We start from the raw sequence: 23,322 nt of genomic DNA, 5'->3' as shown, positions 1-23,322 counted from the left end.
CCTCACGCTACACTAGCGCCTGTAGTGGCGAATTCATACGCGATAGCCCTCATTACAGTCAACAGAAAATAATCAGTAAAAGAAACCTTGCATTAAAAACATTTTTGGACAATAAATAATTAAATTATGAATAAAGAGGCGAGAAAATTCAACAGCTCACTGACAGATATCTTTTTGTTTTCCAGCTTCAATCGCCAGGCGGATCGTCGTCTCGTCCGTCAAGCGTGTCGAGTGGCGGCAATGGCAGCAGCTGTTCTGGCAAGGCGAAGGTGCCTCAAAACTTTGGCTATGTGAAGAGACAGAACGGGGTGCAACAGCCAGCCCCGCAAGCGAACAGCCCGCCGCAGCATGCTCATGGTAAATAAATGAGTATTAATGACATTAAAAAATGCGATGTGTTTATTTATTTATAGTGCTTGTGCGAGATTTCAATACAGCTGAAGCGAAATTTAAGCGTTATTTTTTTTAATTTAGGATGGTAATTGGGTTATGTTTCCGGTGACGCTAAGCTCTGCCAAAGCGAATTTTGAATCTATTGTTTAATCTACTAAATACTGATCCCCATGTTATACAAATTCGACAAAGCAAATTCTAATAATCATAACAAAATGAATGAAATAATAAATAATAACAAAATTAATGAAATAATAATAGATAGTACTCAGAATCTAGTGAACCGTTTTAGCAATAAAAATAACTACTACTAGTCGATAGATGGCGCGAAAGTTATCTTCTACCCTGCCATCTATGGGTGAATAGCCAAAACAATAACTCTTTCATAGCCATATCGAAAAAATAATAATTTTCATCTGAGTAAAATTAACTTATAAAATTAAATGTGCTTAATCAAATGCTTCTTACTTTTAAAATGTAATATTCGTAAATGTTTCTAACTGGCCATAAAACCTATTTATATTTTACTTCTTTTTTGTTTCCTTGTCTTTGGTTTTATTATAATATAAATTGGCTGGCTATTGCCGTCCGATTTTTCACTTTCACTTTTGTACAAATAGGAAGTAATTTTATTATATTTTACTTCTTTTTTGTTTCAAGTTCAATAAGAAAATTATTATAATATAAATTGTCTGGCTTTTGTTCCACAATTTTCACTTTCACTTTTGTACAAATAGGAAATAATTTTTAATTATTATAATTCAATTAATTTTCTATCAAATGTAAAACAGTAAACAAATAATAAACAGATATTTAAATTAATTAGGTCGGGTAAAAAAAAACAACCAACTGTCAGTGTCAAAAGTAAAACAAATAATAGGCGCGAAACTAAAATGTGTAGGTTTTAGTTTAGTTTTCATGTCGTTCTGAACTTTTATGCGTTTGTGGGAATAAACAAAACATATATAGCGTCATTATCTTGTTCTAGGTGGTAGAATGGCCCAAGTTTCAGCTGTGCCTCGCACAAAAGTGAAGGTTTCAGGTGGTACACAAACTTGCACGCAAGATCTTCAAATACACAGTGAGTTTACAATAATATATTATGTTGATTCCTTTATCAAAATTTAATACTTATGTTACTTTAACATAAATATTAAATTTTAGTGGTCGCTAATTAGTTATATTATTTTGTGTGACAGAAAATGGCATTGGACCGAAGTCCTATTCGCTTGGCGGGACCGCTGCGGCGCAGCTGTCGGCTTCGGTCCGAGAAAGACTTCTTGGATCGCAGTCTTTGCCCAAACCAGGGACACATGAGTTTGCTGCCCTGTTCCACCATCACAGGTAAAAATAACAGGTTTTTGTTGAGTCAATCTTGTAGTAACTTCAATCACTTTTGCATTTTATCAATGAAAACACAACACTTTAATGAGAATATTGAGTGTCATATGGCTTGAGTTTATAGTTATATTTCAACACCAGTGCTTATAAATGGTATGAAACATTCTGTTGCATGACAGACAATTTAACAATTCTATGGTTAATTACTGTTTTTTTTATGAAGGTTTTTTTCTGATCAGTTTTATTTCCACAGTTCTATTATGGTAGTTTAAATTGAAATGGTATCATTAGAAACCATATTCTAGCATAAGATTTCTAACAGTACATAAAGTGTAAATTCTGAGCTATCCACAATGTATCAATATAGTAAAATAGTATTTTACCTGTGCCTATTGTGAATTGAATTATCTAAATTGACAAAGTTGGTACCCAAACACTGTTAAATGGGTACATTTGTAACAGTTAAACATTTACACCAAACCAGTCCTGGATTTGTCAATAGGCTGTATAGGCCGCGGCCTAGGGGCGGCAGATTTCAACGAGAAAATTATTTTAGAAGGTTTCATAGGGCGGCGGATATAAAGTGGCCTACACTCATAAAAAACATAAATACAGCACTGCACCAAACAGCTGATGGCTTTACAATCAACACAAAGTGGTAATTGGTCTCACAATTGTTCAGCCGGCTTCAGCAATTAAACAATTTAGGTGACCGTTGAGACAGTAGCTACAGTTCTTTTATGTGAGACAGAGAAATATGTATCATTTTGGTACTGCAATAATTGTGATGTACTTAATAGAACAGGCACGGACTGTGTTTAAGTTTAAAACCAGATTAATTTTATGCTAAGCAATACTATTTTATTTTATAAAATTAGTGTAACATTTTGATTATCAGAGTAAGTAATAAATGGTAGATAAATAATTTTAAAACTGCAAGGATGTGAAGATCCAGGGTTTTAAATTTGAAGACACAAATTTGCTTAACTGCAGCATGTCAAAGTCTGAACCTTGTAACAAAAATACAGTATAGGTAAGTCATAGAGGTACACTGCCTAAGTGACAATACTTTTAATTTCAACACCACTTAAATACTTATATGTTTTAATCATAACTATATTGAATTATGTATTTCAACTAGGTTTACTGACCTTTTATTAAAACTACTAACTTTTAACTATCAAATGTCACATGCTTAATTTCTCACCTGCATGACAAAAACTACCAGGGATTCCAAGGAGTGGTACACATGCCTGCCCCCTCGTCTATGCCTGTGTAGATTCTTGTTAATTGAACACAAAAATATTTTGACATCCTTAAAAATAATTCACTTCTTAAGACTTAATCCCTGCCTGTGCTTGTACTAATCATTAGTACATTTCAACTCTGTTGAGAAGTTGTGTTTTCTGAGTGATACAAAACAAAGTGTTATAGCTTTTATTTTCGATATGATTAATTGATAATAATATAAGGACATGTCCCATACTTTTAGGTAAAAAAAATAGTGCTTGTATTTTACAGTAAACAAACTATTTAAATTTGAACTTTTTTCAGTTTGGTTGACTAGAATAGTGGTTTATCTTATCATGCGGTACAGTTTATTTACAGAGATATATACACCGTGGGAATATCCATCAGTCCCATTTTAATCTTGTTCCAAACTACACCTTTAGAGTTTGTGATTTGTGGATATCTTTTTAATCTGTATGTATCCTTCCAGAATCACACCTAGAGGTGGAATCAAAATCAGTGATGGCAGTCTCTCTGACACTCAAACTTACTCTGAAGTGAAATCTGATTATGGAATACCCTACGCTCCTTGGTTGAGACACAGGTAAATATTATTGGTGTTTTCTTTAAAGTCGTGTTTTTAAGAGAATGGTTTATAGTAATAATGTGTTTTGTAACTCCTCAATTATTTTTAAAAATTAATAAATTAAATGTTTGTATTTGTATCATACCATTATCACCAATCATTAACATTTACCTTGCTCATCCCCCCATGCCCACTGTAACTGTGTGCATTTTGTGTTTTTTACTTTTTGAAACAAAAACATTGTGTCACTTAGTAAGGAGCGCGTATGAAAACGTTGTGTACATATTCATGCTTATTCCCTAGTGGCCAGTTGTAAGAAAAATAGTAAAATCTAAAAAGCACAAGCTAATAGTGCTGATGTTTTATGGTTTCACCAGTAGTCTTGCACAACCTTCTTTAATCAATAAGAAATAGATCCTCAGGTTGATAGTCTTTCATTTGAGTATTTGAATAAAAAAGAGATTGCCAAAATCAGCCATAGTTATAGTCTCTCTGGTCTGTTATCTCTGATTTATAATAATTTCCGTCCGTTAGATGCTCTTCTTGGCGTCATTTGGTTTATTGTGTTTGAAACTTTATTAGAACTGAATATAATTACACAATTATTGTATATTTACGAGTATTTATTTCGGGAAATCAGAAACGGCTCTAGCGATTTCGATGTAAGTTTCTGTGTGCGCGGTTACCGGGGGAGAACAATGGAGTTTGATCTTATCTGTGCAAAAACGCGTGTTTTCGAATTATAGATCGAGCAAGGCTAGTTCGCCCATATGCTATACATAAATTTATACCCAGATTAGAGGAGAGGGCTGATTTTTGTTATCACCTTTGAAAGCATCGTACCTACGGAAACGATGAAAATTTGTGCTGGATTTGAAAATAAAAGTGGTGTAGAAAAATTGAGAATTACCTAGGTAGTCGAAAATTTTATTTGGGCCTTTGTTTTATAGTGATACAGATCATTATAATTTTGGAATGGTGTTTTCACGAATGTGATTTTAAATATCGCCTCTGGCTCCTTTTGTTACTATTAGTTTGTTCTTTACAAAGCTACAGATATTGCATAAAAAAGCGGATTTTTAATTACAGCTGGCCAGCATGTCCCTTATCGCTTTTCCCCCATTTCAGCAACACTTATTCGGCGAGCGGGCGCCTGTCCGAAGGGGAATCAATGGAGTCTCTAACTTCGCTGCACTCTGCCGCGCACAATCACTCGTCCTCTCCTAACTCACACCACCGCAGCTCACTTACACACAATAAGCTCATCATGCACCGGGAGCCGCAAGGCTCGAGGCTTAACAGGAGCAACAGCATTAGGTGGGTCTCAATATTGACTTACCGATTTGGCTCGCTTTGGCGCGATATTGGACAGAAAGAATTTCATGCATAACCCGTCACAAGTAGGATTACGATTAAATAGAGCAAAGCCTGTCTGCATCGAAATGTAAAGAAGAAGACGTGCGTTATTAATACATTAAAATGAGTTCAAATCTCATTCTAATCTACGTCACGCATTGTCGCATTGCGATTGGTCGGATTCTTTCTGTTCCGTTTCGTTTTTATAGAAGAGCCAGAGGGGCTACTACGAAACTTGACAATCGAAGTTCGTATCGCACCGTCCCTTTCTCTCGCATATTAAATTGTATAAGCGTCAGCGGGACAGCAATATACGAAGTTCGAGTTTTGCACTTCGTAGTATAGGGCCAAAATTCGAACTTCGTAGCTATCTTGCTGTCCCGCTGACGGTACGATACAAACTTTGATTTTCGAATTTCCTAGTTGCCTCTCTGACTTGACCGGCGTTATGAGCGCTGGTTTGAATCTGCTTAGGTATATTGGTAACTATAAACCATAGAGTACGTTGTATACCTACCTCTATACATACAGAAAAACTATTTTTTTTCCACGATGAGTACAAGTGTCCTAGCAACTTTATTGATGAATACCTACAATCAATGATATCTTAGGTACGTAAGGTACCTACTGATAAAAGGTTACACTGTGGTTCAAACTTACAGCGGTTGCTAAAGTACTCGCATAAGCATAATAAGAATATTGACGATACAGACACACACATAGATGCACCTGACCCTAGATACGCAAGCGCGACGGCAATAAATAATTGCGTGACTAAATGAAGTTCTGACGGGTTACTACGAAATTCTTCTGACCACGACTTATTTGGCTCGTTATTTATTTTCAAATGGTATTTTTGGGTTACGTACGGTGCGTTACGTGCGTAAACGCATCCTGAAGGTTTACTTTGGCGAGATTTAGCTTTTATGATCGCTTTTCAATATGGTTTGTATTTGATAAGGGGGCGATATCTTATTTTTTTTTAATCTAGTGTTTAACGAGGCTTAGTACACGGCGATTTCTAATTCTAACATTACATACAAAATCAAAACAAATAGCGACGACGAGATCTCATACTCTCACTGTCATTAACTTCATTTGTCATGCTTCAAGTCCTCCGTTTCATTTTATTCATAACACTTTTTTTATTTATTTTATTTAAGCAAGTATTAAATTAGAAGCGAGTGAATCACTTGCAATGAAAAAGATCTGATTTATAAGTATTATACTTTTTAGCTATCTCAGAGATAGGACATTCCCAAGGTATGCCGTGGTTGGACATTTGGTTCTTGTTTTGGCTTCGAGGTGGCACGCTTCCCATATAACTATATGAATATAACTTGCATGATTTGAACATGGCACGGCTTTTTTCCACTAATTTATTAATTATGTTACTGTTTAAAGTACACCATAGTATCTACAATAATTTATTTGTCATTATTTTTATTACATCCGATTTTTGGATGTTTTTGTTTGAAAATTCTGTAATTATTACCATTTATAAAAAAAATTAGTTGTGTCAATGGAGCAGCAAAATTAAAAAAAAAAACCGTGGGATACTACGAGTAACCTTCATTTGCAATCCAAGCAAAAGTTTCCTCTTTTAATTTCATGTACATTAGGTACATATATAATTATATAATATGACCAATTACTTTTATAGTAGACATTAGCTTATGAAGCTACTCTGCGGAGTTCCTCCATCTCTGAGTTTTAAATATACGTAGGTACATACGTCAAGGTCCGGTCTGGTTTTCTGATTGCGAGCGGTAATTTCAACTGACAATAATGGTTTGAGACAGTAAACCGAGTCTTCCTTCAGAACATGCATAGTTATATGATTATAACTTTCTGCACCTATTTAAAATTATATTTCCTAGTAATTACTGGACGTTTAAAAGGTTCTGTTTTTTCTTAACTCCATTGATTCGACTAATATCATAATATATCGATTAAAATCACAGTTTTTATTTTTGTATCACACTTTCATACTTACTTAACCAGTGATCTATGTACCAGCTGTTCTGCAACGATAAGACGATAACACTTATGCGATCAATAAACAAGCTTTTGTCAGCAGCTAAATGTATCGTAACACGTGCCACGCCTGATGTATACGAGGAGGTTTTTCAAAAGTGCTTAATTGTACTTTGCGTAAATTTTAAATTAATTGGATAGTTTCCTGGGTAAAAACAAAATATTTTTTTCTTTTGTCAATCAAACAAGAAATGACAAAGTCGAAACTTAAACTGGCTTTAACTTCTCATTGTTTAATTGTCGAAATAAAAAACTTGTCCAATATTTTCTGATAATCAAATTGACGAACTAATAAGATTTTTTTGGGAAACTAGTCCAATAAGCTATAATAAAATATTATAATTATACTTTTGAAAATGTACTCCTCAAATGTAATACGCCGCGTTGTAAAAGCTCAGGTCCGGGCATGTTGTTGAAACTACTTTTTTTCCAGGTCGACAAAGTCTGAGAAGTTGTATCCGTCGATGCTCCAGAGGTCTTCCGAGAGTGACTATGAACCCTATTACTGCTTACCCGTGCAATATGGAGCGGGAGGACAAGGTACTATATTAGTTGCAGTATTTTAGGGCTCCGTGCGTCAGTTGGCGAAAATTGAACCCGGAATGTTGAAAAAACAGTCCTAAAATCTGCGCTGTGGCAGCAAGTCGAACATGACGAGGATTTTGCCAGTGCAGTGCAGTGTGTGGCAGGTTTAAAAAGTTCATGCTGTGGCGTTTTTTCATACTTAAAGAATTAAAGCATTAAAAAAAATAAAGTAAATTAGGTGTTCAAGAAAAAAAATCACCTTATAAAAGTCATAAATGGACGTATTCTTACTGGTCAATTTAATTTCACATACAGTAGACGATTACTTTTGATTGGTCCAATTATTGTCGTATCATCACGCCGGGATTTTTTTTCCGAAATATATTCTAAAAAGTCGTATCGTACTATGAAATACATATATAGACCTGTTACCGTAATGTGTTACATTAATGTCGTGTTTTGCGAGCCATAAATGAGTCCGCTGTTAAATATACATATATAGGCAGTTTTGTGTACTGGATTTAGGTTATCTACGGCCACATTTTCGAGTAGTGTCGTGAAAAATCTATAGGGTACTTCTATTTGTCTTAGAAACTTTAAAAATAATATGAAGGTAGCTCTGATAACACATCCAATAAGAAAAGTCTGAAAAATCTTTTTTTTTTGTCTCTGTAGGCTGTAGGTTTAGTACATTTTGTTCAAGAGAGGAACTTGGCTGACACTGGATATTCAAATATAACCTACAAATTTGTACGGAACACCCGGAGGCCGGTTTTGTTTTCATTATTACATTACAAAGAAGTGGGTAAAACATACATGTATGTTTATAAAGGACGTAAAGTTAAATCAAAGCTTTACATTCAGTAACGTGGCAAATCGTATTTATTTATGCTCACAACAAAAAGCCATGATAAATTAGGAACGATCATGGCAATTGATCGAACTAGGTTGATCGAATAACAAGTCATTCCCTGATGTCGAACATGTCTGAGTAATACATATTTGTTTTGTTAGACAAGTGTATTTGTAAACAATTCAATCCTAATTTGTCATATTGTTTTTTACTAAAATCCATTAAGGGTTATGTTTGTCATTTATTTAGGTATGTAACAACATTGGCAAAGTTTGATATCGATATATGTGGCGTATTCTGGAAAATAAAGAATTACTTCTTTAAGTGCTTACTTTGCAATACCGTGTAAGCCTCATTTGTACAGTCGTCACCAGCATCAATATCTGACACAACAAGCGTGCATAAATATCTGATAGGACTCTATTTCTAGGGCCGGTAGGACGTGTCAGATATTTTTGCACGCTCCGCTGTGGCAGATATTAATGACTGTTGTACCTCACCTGTTACGCGACACAACGTAGTACAAGTATATGTACTTTAAAAGTAGTAGCCAATCGGATAATGCAACCTCATGGCAGTCACATCCGCATTTTAGTTAGGTACTTCTTTATAGCCCTTTTGGGTCCGGGCCTAACTGAGCCTTCCCCTCCCTAAGTATATTTTTAGATTTTTAGCCTTGTTCAAGACTTTTACCAAGAGAACTTGTGATTGTAGAGGCCCTCCGGAAGTGGGAGGCCCGAGACGCTCCTTCCACCCCACTGTTAGTCCGCCACTGTACTGTACCTTTTGAAAATAAGCAATCCCCATAGTAATTTACAAAACTCGTTTAGGTCTCAGCTACGGCGTGTCGGAGCCACCTTCCCCGTCGCCACGGTCTGCGCTCAGCCCCACGCATCAGCCTGGGAACGTCATACACACACCGAGACATTCGCACCACTATTCGAAGAAAAATGACGAAGGTATATTTAAACGCTTGCTACAATAGCTTTCATTAAATTGTGTTTGTCGTTATGTCACTCCGACATTTGTTTTTGCTAGACAGAGACAGATTTTTATTGTTCTTAAAACTATGTATTTGTACTTTTTACCTATGAAGGTATATTATTATTTTATGAAAAGTCTAAAATGATTGCGTAAATTTGGTATTTCCTAAAAGCAATGCCCACACAATCTTGCAGCAATCTTGAAACACGAGGCAAAGCATGTAACAAAAAAGTAAAAAAAAACTTGACAACACGTAAGGATTTAGAATAGTTTACATAATTGGGTAGATTCATGGGTAAAAAAAAACATCTATTTAGTCATGTCTTAAATTATCTAAGTCAGTTAGATTATCAGAAAATATTGATCACGTTGGCCATTCTCATTTTATTGTGCACCTGTCTAATTACCGTACCGCTTTTTCCTGCACTAGTGACACGGTAATTAGACCTGAGTGCACAGATAAATGTAAATGGCAGCCATCCTTTTTCTTGCTGTGCACTCAGTTTCAGTGCCGTGTCGCTTTTGCCTGACAAAATAAGTGGTACGATAATTAGACAGGTGCAGGATAAAATGAGAATGGCCGACTTATTTTTCCTTTTGTCAATCAAACAAAAAATTACAAACATGAAGCGCGGCAAAGTTTACTACACAGACACTAGCCTAATAGCCTATTAAACCCAGCGCAAAATGTCATGCTGATAAAACTATCTGTTATCATAAGTATAGACTAGACAGTACACAGTAAAAAATATGAAGCAACCGTTTGGAGGCCTTTGAATTCTGAAAATATCGTGGACGGATAGAGTGTATCAAATGAAAGAGTTTTGCACATGGTTAACAAAAAGGTAGAGATCTTGAAAACTGTCCAGAAACGCAAGCTGCAGTATTTTGGTCACATAATGCGTAATGATAAATACGACATACTTACTCCAACTCGTCATGCAAGGAAAGCGACCAAGGAAGCGGCCTTCGGCGCTTCGTGGCTTAAAATGATCTCAACATTAACCTTAGCACAAGATCCCTGTTCCGAGCTGCTCTGTCAGATAAGGATAGCACTAATGATAGCCAACTAAAGAAGCGAAGATAGTAAAAAAAATGAATCGCGTACCTTCCACCCTGGTACGCAATTCAGTTTCATCGACTGTAGGTACATAACAGTAATACAATGGACTATTCATCGGGCCCCGAAAAGGCTAGGCCCCAGGGGAAATATAGGATTGCCAATGGCTACTGCCTATAGTGCCCGGCCGCTAAGATGTCAATCCTGACACATTGCACAACTATGAAGTTCCTGATTATTGTTAATGTCAACCATTGAAAAAAGATGCTGCCTACTTACTACTCTGTCGCACGCAACAAGTAAGCATTGCATTTTTGTCTATGATTCTTATTGTTTATACGTATTCAGAAACTTCATAGTTTTGCAATGTGTCAGGATTGACTTCATAACGGCCGTTGACTATAAGTAGAAATGCAGTTCTTGGAGTTAAGCGTTTTCACATTATCCGATCCGATATCGGTATCGGACGACGATAGACGACATCCGATAGCCGACACCATGTGCTGCTTTCACATAATTTGCGACGAAATCGTTCTGATACGGCCTGCTCAAAATGGCCGCCACTTATCGGGCTCTGTTCACACAGAGACAATTTAGATACACGTATAGCACACATACAAACTGTATCATCGGACAGCCCACGGGCGTCCGATGGTGCCGTGAACGTATTAGTGTCGGCTCCGATATCCGATATCGGGCTCAACAATGTGAAAGACAGGTAGGTACATATTTCATATATTTTACTTGCCCCGATATCGTATCGTCGTCCGATACCGATATCGGATCGGATAATGTGATAACGCTCTAACCGCTCGGTACAATCGCATGTAAAACGCAGGTGTAAATTGGTGACACTACAAGAAGACGTACCAACGGAACTCCATTTTGTTCGGTGCTAAACTTCACGCACTGCTGGCATACCGTAATGAAAATTTTATTATCAGGCTTATTCATAAAAAAATCTAAATGCAAAATTACGAAACCGCTGTTGTAATTCCATCTTGTCCGTAATAAAATTATCTTCCACATTTGAGTGGGGTCATTCACACGTGCTAACCGGTTTACCTACTGAAAATAATTCTAACAATTACTTGAAACTAACAGTGCAAACATGTTTTTATGCCGTGCTGTATCCCGTCTGATTTTGCACAATTCAATACACATACGGGTTTTCTTATTTAGGGATCACTAAAACTTGAAATGTTATTTGAACTCTTTATTTGTTTACTCCAGTACCCTTAGTCTAAGTTTTCGGTTACAAAATACGTCTCGATCGCGTTCGCGTTAACATCTCAATTTGTATGGAAACACGGACATCGCAAACGTTCCGCTAGGGGCGCTGTTCGTGTTTCCATACAAATAGGGACTACGGAGAAGTCATAAATATAGTTATTTTTCTATCGACTGATAGGGGTCCAGAATCCAATAGGCTCGCATAAAATTGTTCCTCCGAATAATTCTCTATTAAGGATTTAAAGTCATGTCATAATCATATCACTTTTTCCAATTTTTCTCTTCATATTTTTTTTTGTTCACCATCTAATACTACTAGTAAAGAAGTTCATAAAAATTTTGTCTCCGGTTTTTTTTTAAATTTATATTTTCAATTCTAAAATTTCTATCATACTCGTAATGCTGTTGTTAATAATCGTGACAATCTAATCTACTTATTTTACTTGTTCGGTAGCGACTCCTTTTTGTTCGAATCGCGGTTCTAACTTCACCAAACCGGACTTGCTTTTTTGGTGGCCGCTCGTGTCTGTTGGGTGGGGTCACAGTTCTAACCTTATTTAACCTGCTCTGTAGGTGCTCCTGTAGAAAAGTTATGTTGAAAAAATCTATGGTTAGGAAAAAGTACAGTGTTGCGGATGTCTATGGGCGGTGGTGATTACTCCCCATCTGGCGACCCGCTTGCTCGATTACCCCCTATTATATAAAAAGATGCACAATGAAAGACATCGAATCGCGTTCAAGGGTGAAACCTTTTCAGGTTGACATTCCATACATTGCCAAAGAAATCATAATGAACTTGATTGTGCAAAGGTTTCACTTGTTCGTTTTCCTGAATAAGTTTCCTCCATTGTATACACATGCTCGTTACAAACACTGTGCCGTACACAATAGCGTCTCAGGAGGCTCACTCAGCAAAAGACCTGACCATTATAATAGTTTCAAGTACATATTTACATTAGACATAGCTACCTTATACATCGGTTAAAATCTTTGAATGTTTTCTGCCATTAGTTCATGGGTCAACTGCTTCGCTGGTATCGACGGCTTCATCCCTCGCTGCTGGTGCGGGCTCTGAAGAAAGACAAGCCCACGAGGTAAGTTAATAGAATATTTAGGCTATCCTCTTCGTACAATTAAATCAGCAAGAGGTAGAAAAAATTACACACCTACCTTTAAATATCTTTATTTTTCTTTTCCTTTTAATACGAGTATGATTCTTATATTTGTTGTACCTATATAGTAACTGCGTGAAATGTCCACATCCGTTTTCTATTTGTTTTTGAAATTTCGGCTTAAGAATTGAGTAAAACTTAATAAAATTTCCTCTACAATTTATACATAGTCGTCCATTGCTATCCCATTTACCTGCCTACCTGTACGTGTGTTCCTTTAAGTATACGTAAAAAAAACTAAATATTTTATAGGTTTATAATATTTGACATCTCTATCTACGGCAGTGTATCACAGGATTTGTTTGACACAATTTATTTTAATATCGTTGCAAATAAACCGGCAAATAGCACCAAATGAGGCGCGAAAGGTTTACATAATTCAGTAGACGGAATAAGGTAAAGGACTAACATTATAAGGTGCATGCGGCGGAATCTGTTACGCGTCAGTCACTGTCACAGATCTGAGATCTAAACGTACCGGTAAATGGGTGAAAAAGTCATGCCCGTATGGTACGACCGGCCCATGCCCTGGTTCAGACTAGTCGCCATGTGTAAAGTTCAATTAAAAACCTAACAAGAGATAATTTGTAAAGTATGTATATTTAAGAATCGTTGAGTAATATATCGACTGGTAATCATTAATATCAAACACCTGCCGTAAATATTGGCTTATAAAATTAACTATAGTAAAATGCGACTTTTTCTACAGGTACGCAAACTAAGGAGAGAGCTCGCCGATGCCAAAGAAAAAGTACATACGCTGACCACACAACTCACAACAAATGTAAGTATTTCTGTTGTTATTGCTTCCTTTATTTTAGGACGGGCCTAGTAATTACCTGCCCATTGAAAACGAATTACCAGATAATTTGTAAGTACAAAAGCATCTTGGGTATGGTACATAGGTAAGCTTTTTAAAAGTGTAATATGAGAACATTAAAATTTGTATGGAGTCATAAAGAACTCGCGACGCCTGATTAACTAGAACGCATAGCTAAGAAACTTGATAATGCCGTAGAGTAGAAGACCGAATGTAATCGTTACTTGACTATAGGTAGAGTCATTCACGATGACGCTTGCCGTGGTTCTTATTACAATATCATTAATGGCTAATTTTGACAAAATCACGCGTCTTCGTGATGGCACTAGGTATAACCACCTTGTAAAGTTTCACGATTGAGTTGCCAACAGATGCTCAGTTGACTAATATACATTTGTTTCTAAACAATGAAATTCGATACTTAACAACTTCGTAGGCGTTGTGGTATTTTTTGTGGTTGACAGTGAGGCCTACTGGAATCTAATTATTTCTTAACTTTCACAACACTATTAGATCCGGCACGAAGGACCGTTGTTGAGTGTCAATATCATTGGTATTGATAAGTTTCGATTATTTATTTCATCAGGCTATTTGGGTTTAATGGTTATAGTTTTAGTACTGAAGGTCGGCTAGCAATACCTAGGACTCTTAGAGCACGGTGGCGCGCTGCCAGTTCACTGCCATATCAAGTAACAGGTATGTGTACCAACGACCACTGCTACTGTCACGGTCTCATGCCTGGGCTGGAGTGTTTTCTCACGCAATACCAGGGACAAACGACATCCATCCTGCACCCAGAAACGTGAAACTGGAATTGCTTTTCTCATTTTAGTAAGATCGTGACACGGGTCGCCGATCTGCCTGTCATACCTTTTGAGGGTTCGGTCTTCTGTAAGGTCGATATTCATTGAGCTGTTTAATATTTACACTGATGGATGACAATGAAATAACGAATTAGAAACGCACAAGATTACCTATTCAAAATATATTTATAAACTCTATCTTAAGCAAGATCTCTGATCATCAGCACATATCAAAATCACCACGTGTGTAAATTTATAAATCAATAAACAAAATAAACATTTGTGACAGAACACAACAGATGGTAGTAATATCGTGAACCGTAATTTACTAATATTAGAAATGGCGCTACGCATTTCTTACAGATACGGGTCAGTTGCGGTACGAACGCCAGCTTGAATATAGGGCCACCTTCATCACTGACAATGCCCTCGAATATTTTCAAATAACCGGCTCTTTTTATAACGAATATATTATTATCTTTTATAAACAGCCAACCATGCAAAATTTTTAAATACAAAAAAAATATTTTGGTAGATAACTAGTTTATGGTCCTCGGCACTGACCGAATACATACATATACCCTGTCTGTGGAGTGGGTAGGGTACATGATCTTTGGTCCTGACTGGCCTGATTTTCGATAAGTAGTAAATCAGTTTTTATGAAGACGGTCCCCGTTGTCATGATTGAATTGCTGAATCTGACCAGAAAAACAGACATTTGAACTAATGAATGGTCCTTCGTTAAAATTTGGAGTTATAACGGTAACCCGCCACATTAATGGTTCTCCGTGTACCCATTAAATTCGTCCTGACTAAGAAAAAGTAGAGTTTTCAATGAGAGTACGCCGAATAGTTCTTTTTGTTCTCCTAATTTACTGGGCAGTAAAGCAACGCCGCCATAAATAATTCAACGCGAGAGCACGCGCATTCATCGTTCTGTTCTTGCGTCGCCATTGTGTGGTTTTAGACTTTTGTACTCTTCCACAAAGCACTGTTGATTCGATGCTATCAGTCTTTGATTTAATACTAACGATTATTAGTTGGTTGCTATTTCGATTTCGTAATACGAAAGTGGCGTTTGCTCAACCTCTATGTGCCTTATATGAAAACGGCAATTTCATTTTATCGACATGGCGGATCTACTATTTCCGTTATGTCCGAGATGGTTAAAGGAACCGAGAGTCATTACTGCTGGTATTAATTGCTTCAGTTAAATAGCTTGGAGTGTAGCTGTCGATACAAGTTTTTGCTTTTCTCCACGATTGGTACATTAGGATCAAATGCGTCGTGTCAAACGAGGTACCAATTGGTTTCAATGGCGATTTAATTTGATGCATCGATCGTTCATGTCCCATCTTTACTTATTGTTAGACTATTAAGGTTAGTTGATTTGTGTTGATTGATATAATTCCTAACGTATAAGTTGGTTCCTGTACCTATGTGTGCGTAGTCTACCTATGTACTTGCCTTAGTTTTTGCGCAACCTACGAAACTAGAGGACAGAATTAACAATTAGTCATTGTATTGCCTACATAATATATTTGTACCTGTGAATATGTATTTAGCATAATAACTACAAATAGATCCAATATGACGTGGATTGGATATCGATGCTAAGCGTATTTTGAACAAAGCATTTGGATAGTAGTATCAGTTCATCTTCATCATCATCATCATGTCATCGCTTGTTAATAGCTGCCCCTCTTATTTACAGTACACACAATAAAGCTTCCGTTAAGTAGATTTTGTCTTTATTTATAATTTTGAAATATGCTTTTGCAAGACACATATAAACAACAGTTTTTTAAAGTAAAGATTAGTTAAAATAGTGAAACATATTAAATAACAATTTGAAATTCCTTGATTATTGTGTGATATAATATACTTAAGTATAATAAGTTGAAATAATATCCAGTACCTAACTACCTCTTTTCATAGGGTGCCCCTTATAATCGCATAACCGATTTAGCATAACATGGAATTAGCATAATAATAAAAAAGTTTAGAAGGCTAACGCGGGAGCGAAGCTCACGTCTCATATTTCGATGTTAGGTATTTTTGTAGCAGCCAGATATTTAATAGATCTATTCATATAGTACTCGTAGCTCACTGTTCAGATCTATATTTAAAAACCTTTTATATTTACTCTTTTTAATATTTAAACAAAGTAATCTTATGATTATTCAATTTATGCCAAGTTATTGTTATGAAAATTTTAATTATGCACATTACCACCAGTCTGTATGGGTATTCAATTCAGTTAAGCGAATTAATGTTATACGAATTAATAATTATGCGAAATAACGTTATACCATTTAGAATTATGAATATGTATTATGTTATGTGAATGAATATAAACCCCTTATCGTACCATTTAGTTATTTTCAATGGAACATGTCGTACCTACACTTGGATCCAATTTGTTCCATGTGTGTGATTTTACAATCCGATGGGCATTATATTTCTCGTTTGGATTATGTACTCGTATGAAGCTCTTCAAGAAGATATCTGTGATTTTATTTAATTAAAAGATCAGTTAAAAATATAATTGTCTACGTTGATTAAGCCCGCATTTGCGGTCTTAAAAGACGTCAGAGACTAGGTGGATTATTGCCTACAATCGTTTTAACTCTAAAATATCCATAATAGATATGTAATAAATTTCTGAGTAAACATTTCCGTTTACCTTAATTTTCCTTCAAAGCGTTGCAGGCGAAGTGTGACAAAAGTAGTATAGGTATTTATAATGACATTAATTTGCAAATACTTTTAAAAAGTCTGCACTACGAGTAGTAGGAGATGATATAAAGATATGTAATAACTTTCCATTTTCACTTTTTATAAATAGCAGACTCGTTTTATTTGAGTAAAAGTAACTATTTATGTACATATTAAGTTTGGTCAGTTCGCGCATGATGTTTTTTGTTTGCCACCTTGTTACCACCAACAAAGTTTACTTAAGTTTCTTTTAAGTATTGTTTTGAAATCTCTTACCGCCACACTCGGAGCGTGCCCTGGCGGTATGCCAACATTAACAAAGAAAACGCATTGGTAATGTCTCATCGTTTAGTTTTGGCTTCATTACTTGCCTTGTAAGCGACAATATATGCGAGCAAATTGTAAACAACGTGCATAATATCACAGATTAATTTAACTTACTATTCTGAGCATATGAGTATACACAAATAATTACTTCATCAGTTATTATGGAATATTTATTGCGGCTTTACTTTGCGAGTACTTCTAATATATTCTGTTGTACAGGCCGTCTTTACACATTGAATAAAGTTTTATATATTTAAGGGTTTAATTTTAATCTGCAGCCGACAGTAGGTAATTACCAACATACTTTTGATTATCAACGGGAGATACAAATATGAACTAAAAAGTTCATAAAATAGTACACGTGTATGTGTAAGTGTAACATACAATTGGCTTGCTCGCCACTGTTTTGTCATTTGGACAATGTTGAATAAATACCCAGGCGGATCATCAGCATCGTCCTACATTAAGCTCTCACTAGTAGAGATGATTCGTCGACATCGTTAATTTTAACTTTGTCCATTCTCGGCAAACGTTAAATTAAGATAAGATTAAGAAACGGTTGAAGGCTTAGTTCACTATGCTTAGACGATCTTATGCACACTGCACAATTCATGTTACGTCATTTTAATATCGTCCTTAATTAGTCTCAATTACGAATCTCATTTTACTTTAATTTGTCAATAGATTGATTCTTCTTATACCTAATCGATTATTGTGGTTGCCTTAGTATCATCGATTAACAGGATTTAAACTGCATAATTATATGAAAGTTACCACCACATTACTAATTATAATAATCATCATTCTAAGCGTAGTTTGCTTCTTTATTTAATGTGTGGAATATGTATCATTTCATTAGAATTAAGTTTCAGTGTGAAAGGGAAATATTTAAACTGTGAATAATTTCACCGAACGTTAATTAAATAGTTCCGTTTCTAATTTGCGTGGTTATGCTTTTGTTTACTTACAGCATAAAGTTTGTGTTGCATTCATTTTTACCGCGGGACGTTATCAAGTGTAACACGAGCCCGTGGCCCATAAATCCCCAGAAGTGGCCGTTGCTTGCGCAACAAGTGTCTCGCACGATAATATGCCCGCCTCTTCTACCGCTTTGTCTTCATCATAGCGTCCGATATTATTTGATTGTTATTTTAACAATAAAGTGAAAGAGCATGTGCATGACTACATGTTTAAATTCTTGTATGTAAATATTTTAGAGTTTGCTTGTATCACAATGATTTCAGACTAAATTTAACTGGCACATTAAATATAGAGTCCGTTTGATTTCGAGTTTTTGGGTTCGAGTCCGTTAAATGTAGAGGTGGTAAGAAAATAAGGGAAGCCTGAAGAAATGATCAAGGGTTAACATTTTGTCTTTCTTTTGATTTAATAATTATATTGTTAAAGGAATGTTCATAAAATCATGGATTTAATAAATAAAAAAAACCTATAAATATTCTATACTTGTAACTTAGTAGGTACCATGTCTGCCTGATTAACTGACTGACAGACAATTCCCAACCAAAACTAGACTGAAGGTAGAGATGTGAAATTTGGCAGATATAATTTTATCTTAACCACTTGCTTATTAAGGTGCAGCGCGTTTTTTTACGAATTTAAGTTTCGTGATGTCGAGTGATGTGATTTGAAAATCTCCCCTAGCTATTTTTTAGTCTTTCACAGAGGCAAAGCATAAGCTACTATCCGGATATTGGGCGCCCTCCGCTACGCATACATACTTACATTATTCTATCTATTTAGTCCACATCAAAACGCAATAGAGCATGATGTGCTTTTGATTTGTGGTTCGGGTTCTATGGGGTTTGTTTCTGAACCGTGACTCGTTTGACTCAAAGCAGTCACTCACCACGCTGTATACTACAATATTAGTTGAGCCGCGCGCGTCAAGCCAGGCCAGGCGGTAGGGTAGGCAAGCCAGGCAGTGTGTATTCGGCCTTTGTTGAACGCGGACGTTCTCGCTTCGTCCCTGCGGCGATCCGCGCCGAACTATCGTCGGACGGCCCCGACTAACCACTGGGACAACTCCATATAAAAACCATTTACTGTAAATTATGATTGTATTAGTGATGTGCCAGTTCTAGTGTAGTGCTCCAATGCCTTGCCGCGAGTTTTGGTACTTAGGACTCTACGCAGCCGTACGCTTTCGTCGTTTTTACTAAGCTCCATATGAGCAAAACACGTCTGCTTATGATTTGTTGTTTTGTTTCGAAGACATCCGGGTGTCATTTTCATCGCTTTATTAAATCGATTTTTATTATGCTACGTTTATTTTGTTTTGTTTAATCTGGATACTCAAAACATTGATGGTTACTGAAATCAATTATGTATGTTCATATAATATTATATAGGTACATGTTTTCAAAACTATCACAAACACTACAACAGTAAAGTTATTTTGTTACTGCAATAACTTGCGTGTTAAGATTTCGGAGCAGGTAACCGGGTCCCCTTTTTTTTCTTAATTTCTTTGAGCCTATTATTGGCAGTTCATTCGTGTAGACCCGGACATTATACTAACGCTTGCTTCGTGTTGTTGCCCCAGGGAATCTGGGGACAGACCCGTTGTGTCGTTCACAAAACTATCTTTAAGAATAGTTAGTGTCGCTTTATGTCATTTTCAAATCTAAATATTAAGGGAACGCTGGTGAAACTCGCCAAATAGCTAACAAGTGCTGCACGGAACCAAACTGGTGATAAAAACAAACATCAAACAGAAGAAAACTGTTTATGGGCGGATCTGGTTTTATTTGGGGTCAAACGTTTTGATACCAGTCTCGTTTGATGTGTTTTATAGCGTTATCATAATCTGCCTTTTCGTTTTTATGTTAATGAGAGTGCAACAGCAGCATGCACGAAAAAGGGCATAAGAATATAACGTATTTTTAATTAGCATGTAGCGTCTTTACATTAATAACTAGTAAATGTAACTCATAATTATTTACCTATACATTTTTTTATGAAAAAAACTTGCGTAGTTTGTTTTTGTGCTAAAGTAATTGTAATTTAACAAACACTGTACTTCCACGATGTTTGCGGTGGCAGCGCTCGTGCCGCGGCAGTTGTCATCGCGGCGACAACTTCAGATCACGCCCCATTTACGCAAGACTATCTCCAACCTCGTCTCCGCTACTCGCATGCCTACTTTATCTGAAATCAAACAGCATCCATGTAAACGTTACAACATGCAAGCGCATCTAAAATTCTTTCTCTCTATACAAAGTTAAAGAAAGTAACCAATCAAAATACAAACTGGGGGCGCGTAATCAACCGCTTCTGCCCATCTTGGTTGATGCACATATTTATTTGTCTAACTCTGGTGGCCTCGGCTTATTCCGAGAAAAATGATTAAGGGAAAGGTTGAAAAGACTAGACACTTTCATGTACGTACCGGATGGTAGCAAACAAGATTAAGTAGGAAAAAGCAATAGAGCTAACTCGTATAAGGTATCAATGATTTATGGAAACTTCGTAAGTGGAATTTTGTACCTAAGTTTTAACTTATTTAACATTAGTTTAGTAGGATAATTTCATTTTTACAGAAGTCATAGGTACTCCTATGGATACCTATATCTAAAGTACAGTCAAACCATTTGATTCTTGACCCACTGGAGAACGTTCTCACAGTAAGGTCATAATAAATTCAATTGTCAAGGAATGCGATATCACTATGACTTTTTACGAAAAGGTTCCACAGTGGGTCATGATTTGGTTGGTTCGAGTGTACTATCTACCTATAATTAATTACGTCCCAAATCTGTTTTTAATATTCGAACTTTAAATACTTACTTACATAATCTTATTTGGTTGCAACTAATATTGACAACATAAACGCAAAAATTTCTTTGTTTCACCGTTTGGTACTAGTAGTATGCTTAACTGTTTTATCTTTTATCAATAGATATTTGAGTCTTATCTCTCTACTATAACTAGCCCTCGCCAACATAACTTATAAATTTATCAGTGCGTCATTGATTTTATGAGTTATTCAAACTTTAAAATTAAGGACAATTTTGTTTATTCAAATGGCAGGAAGAGTGCAAGGGTCGTTTACTGGTTGTTACAGTGTGCTGTCTTCAATCAGCCAAGCGCCTCCTCGGTAGTCAATTGAGGTTAATTCGTATGAAGACGGACCAGGATCGCTAACGCTCCTGCATCAGTTTTTATCGTAACCTCAATAATCGAGTGATACCTTCATTCGAATCTCTTAAATAATATTGTAGATTAGATGCCTTATTCGACTCTAGGTTGCCTTAAGTAGTTTTTTTGGATAGAAACATCACTACTGAGTCAAAGTCAATGACCATACCGTATTTATCTATTACTTAGGTGCTTATGGAGCTAGGTAGGTATAACATTTAGTCGCAGGCTTTACGACCTACTAAGCAAACAGAAACTTTATGGTTATCCAGCCTGGTCTTTGGGTTCGGACAGAAAATAGTTCACTTGTTTATAGAACAAAGACAACGAACTCGTAAAATGTTTCTTACAAAAAATATTTAGAGCATTCAGGTGTCAGGACAGGCGGGAGTTTAAATTTAAGATATGATGTTACTATGTATTGTTCTTTTACGACGTCAGTGAATGGAGCTAGGTAGGTATAACGTAGCAGCATTCACGGATACGGAAACCAACATATAACAAAGACAACGTTACAAAAAATATTTAGAGCAAGGTGTCAGGTCGATTTAAGATATGATGTTACTATGTATTGTTCTTTTAAGGTATCTGTTATTGTGAACGCGGTATCTTTTAGTATCATTTTTCTGGAATGATCAGATCCTCTATATAATGTATTTCTACAAGAGTTCGCCACGCTTTAGATAACCGTCGGACCTAATTCTTGTCAATTCAATTGTAATGCTGGAATTTCGGTATTTAATTTGAATTGAACATTAAGAACGTATCGACAACGATACCGGAAACTCGAACCAGTTGTACGTAAAAAAAACGATATAAGTGGATAGGAAGGCAGAAAAATAATGGAGTCGATGTTGGTACAAGGATGGTGTATAATTGAACATGTCCGTTAAAACCGTTTATAAAACAACTAAAAATATGCTACGGGAAGAGGATAGAAATCCTTTAATCGATGGATGTTTGATCTGTGTCAATCAATACGAACTGACACTTCGTGATGAACGCACCCTTTTTTTAGGGTTCCGGAGCCAAAATGGCAAAAACGGAACCCTTATAGTTTCGCCATGTCTGTCTGGCTGTCCGTCCGTCCTCGGCTTTGCTCAGGGACTATCAATGCTAGAAAGCTGTAATTTTGCACGAATATATATGTAAACTATGCCGACAAAATGATACAATAAAAAAAAAAAAATTTTTTTAGGATACCTCCCATGGACGTAAAGTGGGGATGTTTTTTTTTCTCATCCAACCCTTTCGTGTGGGGTATTGTTGGATAGGTCTTTGAAAACCATTAGGAGTTTGCTAAGACGATTTTTCGATTCAGTGACGTGTTTGCGAAATATTCCACTTTAAAGTTCGAGCGTGTCCCCCCCCCCTCTAAAATCTAAACGGGTGGGTGAAAAAATTTGAAAAAATTCAGGATGGTAGTAAGTATATCAAACTTTCAAGGAAAACTATAACGGTTAAGTTTGCTTGAGAATTATTAGTACCTAGTATAAGAGTAAATAGCAGCCTAAGGTATAAAATATACCTAAACTATGGAATACGAAATCCTTAGAAACATATTACTTAATTTTTTCGTAATGGCTAGGAACCCTATTTCGGGCGTGTCCGACACGCTCTTGGCCGGTTTTTTTTTGTTATGCTACAATTAGGTATATAGTATTGGGTGACGGATTCATTCAAAAATTACTTACACTGTGAAATTTCTGTAATGTTGTTTATTTTT

General features: G+C 36.1%; 1 protein-coding gene across 12 annotated transcripts in view; it reads left to right on the top strand.

The window, feature by feature from the left end:
* Positions 1-23,322, top strand: part of sick (sickie) — a 266,050-nt gene that overhangs the window by 217,057 nt on the left and 25,671 nt on the right. For 7 of the 12 annotated variants that reach the window (XM_074086211.1, XM_074086135.1, XM_074086146.1 and 4 more), the window contains 10 exons: positions 186-357; positions 1,382-1,474; positions 1,593-1,737; positions 3,455-3,568; positions 4,679-4,867; positions 6,143-6,169; positions 7,377-7,483; positions 9,152-9,280; positions 12,610-12,692; positions 13,480-13,554. In XM_074086211.1, coding sequence (XP_073942312.1) covers positions 186-357; positions 1,382-1,474; positions 1,593-1,737; positions 3,455-3,568; positions 4,679-4,867; positions 6,143-6,169; positions 7,377-7,483; positions 9,152-9,280; positions 12,610-12,692; positions 13,480-13,554 — 1,134 coding nt within the window. The remainder of the gene's footprint in view (positions 1-185; positions 358-1,381; positions 1,475-1,592; positions 1,738-3,454; positions 3,569-4,678; positions 4,868-6,142; positions 6,170-7,376; positions 7,484-9,151; positions 9,281-12,609; positions 12,693-13,479; positions 13,555-23,322) is intronic. The other 5 variants (XM_074086152.1, XM_074086185.1, XM_074086202.1 and 2 more) reach the window with 3 other exon arrangements.

The sequence above is a fragment of the Choristoneura fumiferana genome, chromosome Z (genome assembly GCF_025370935.1).
Source record: "Choristoneura fumiferana chromosome Z, NRCan_CFum_1, whole genome shotgun sequence".
Classification (NCBI taxonomy): domain Eukaryota; kingdom Metazoa; phylum Arthropoda; class Insecta; order Lepidoptera; family Tortricidae; genus Choristoneura; species Choristoneura fumiferana.
This window is presented reverse-complemented; position numbering and strand designations above follow the sequence as displayed.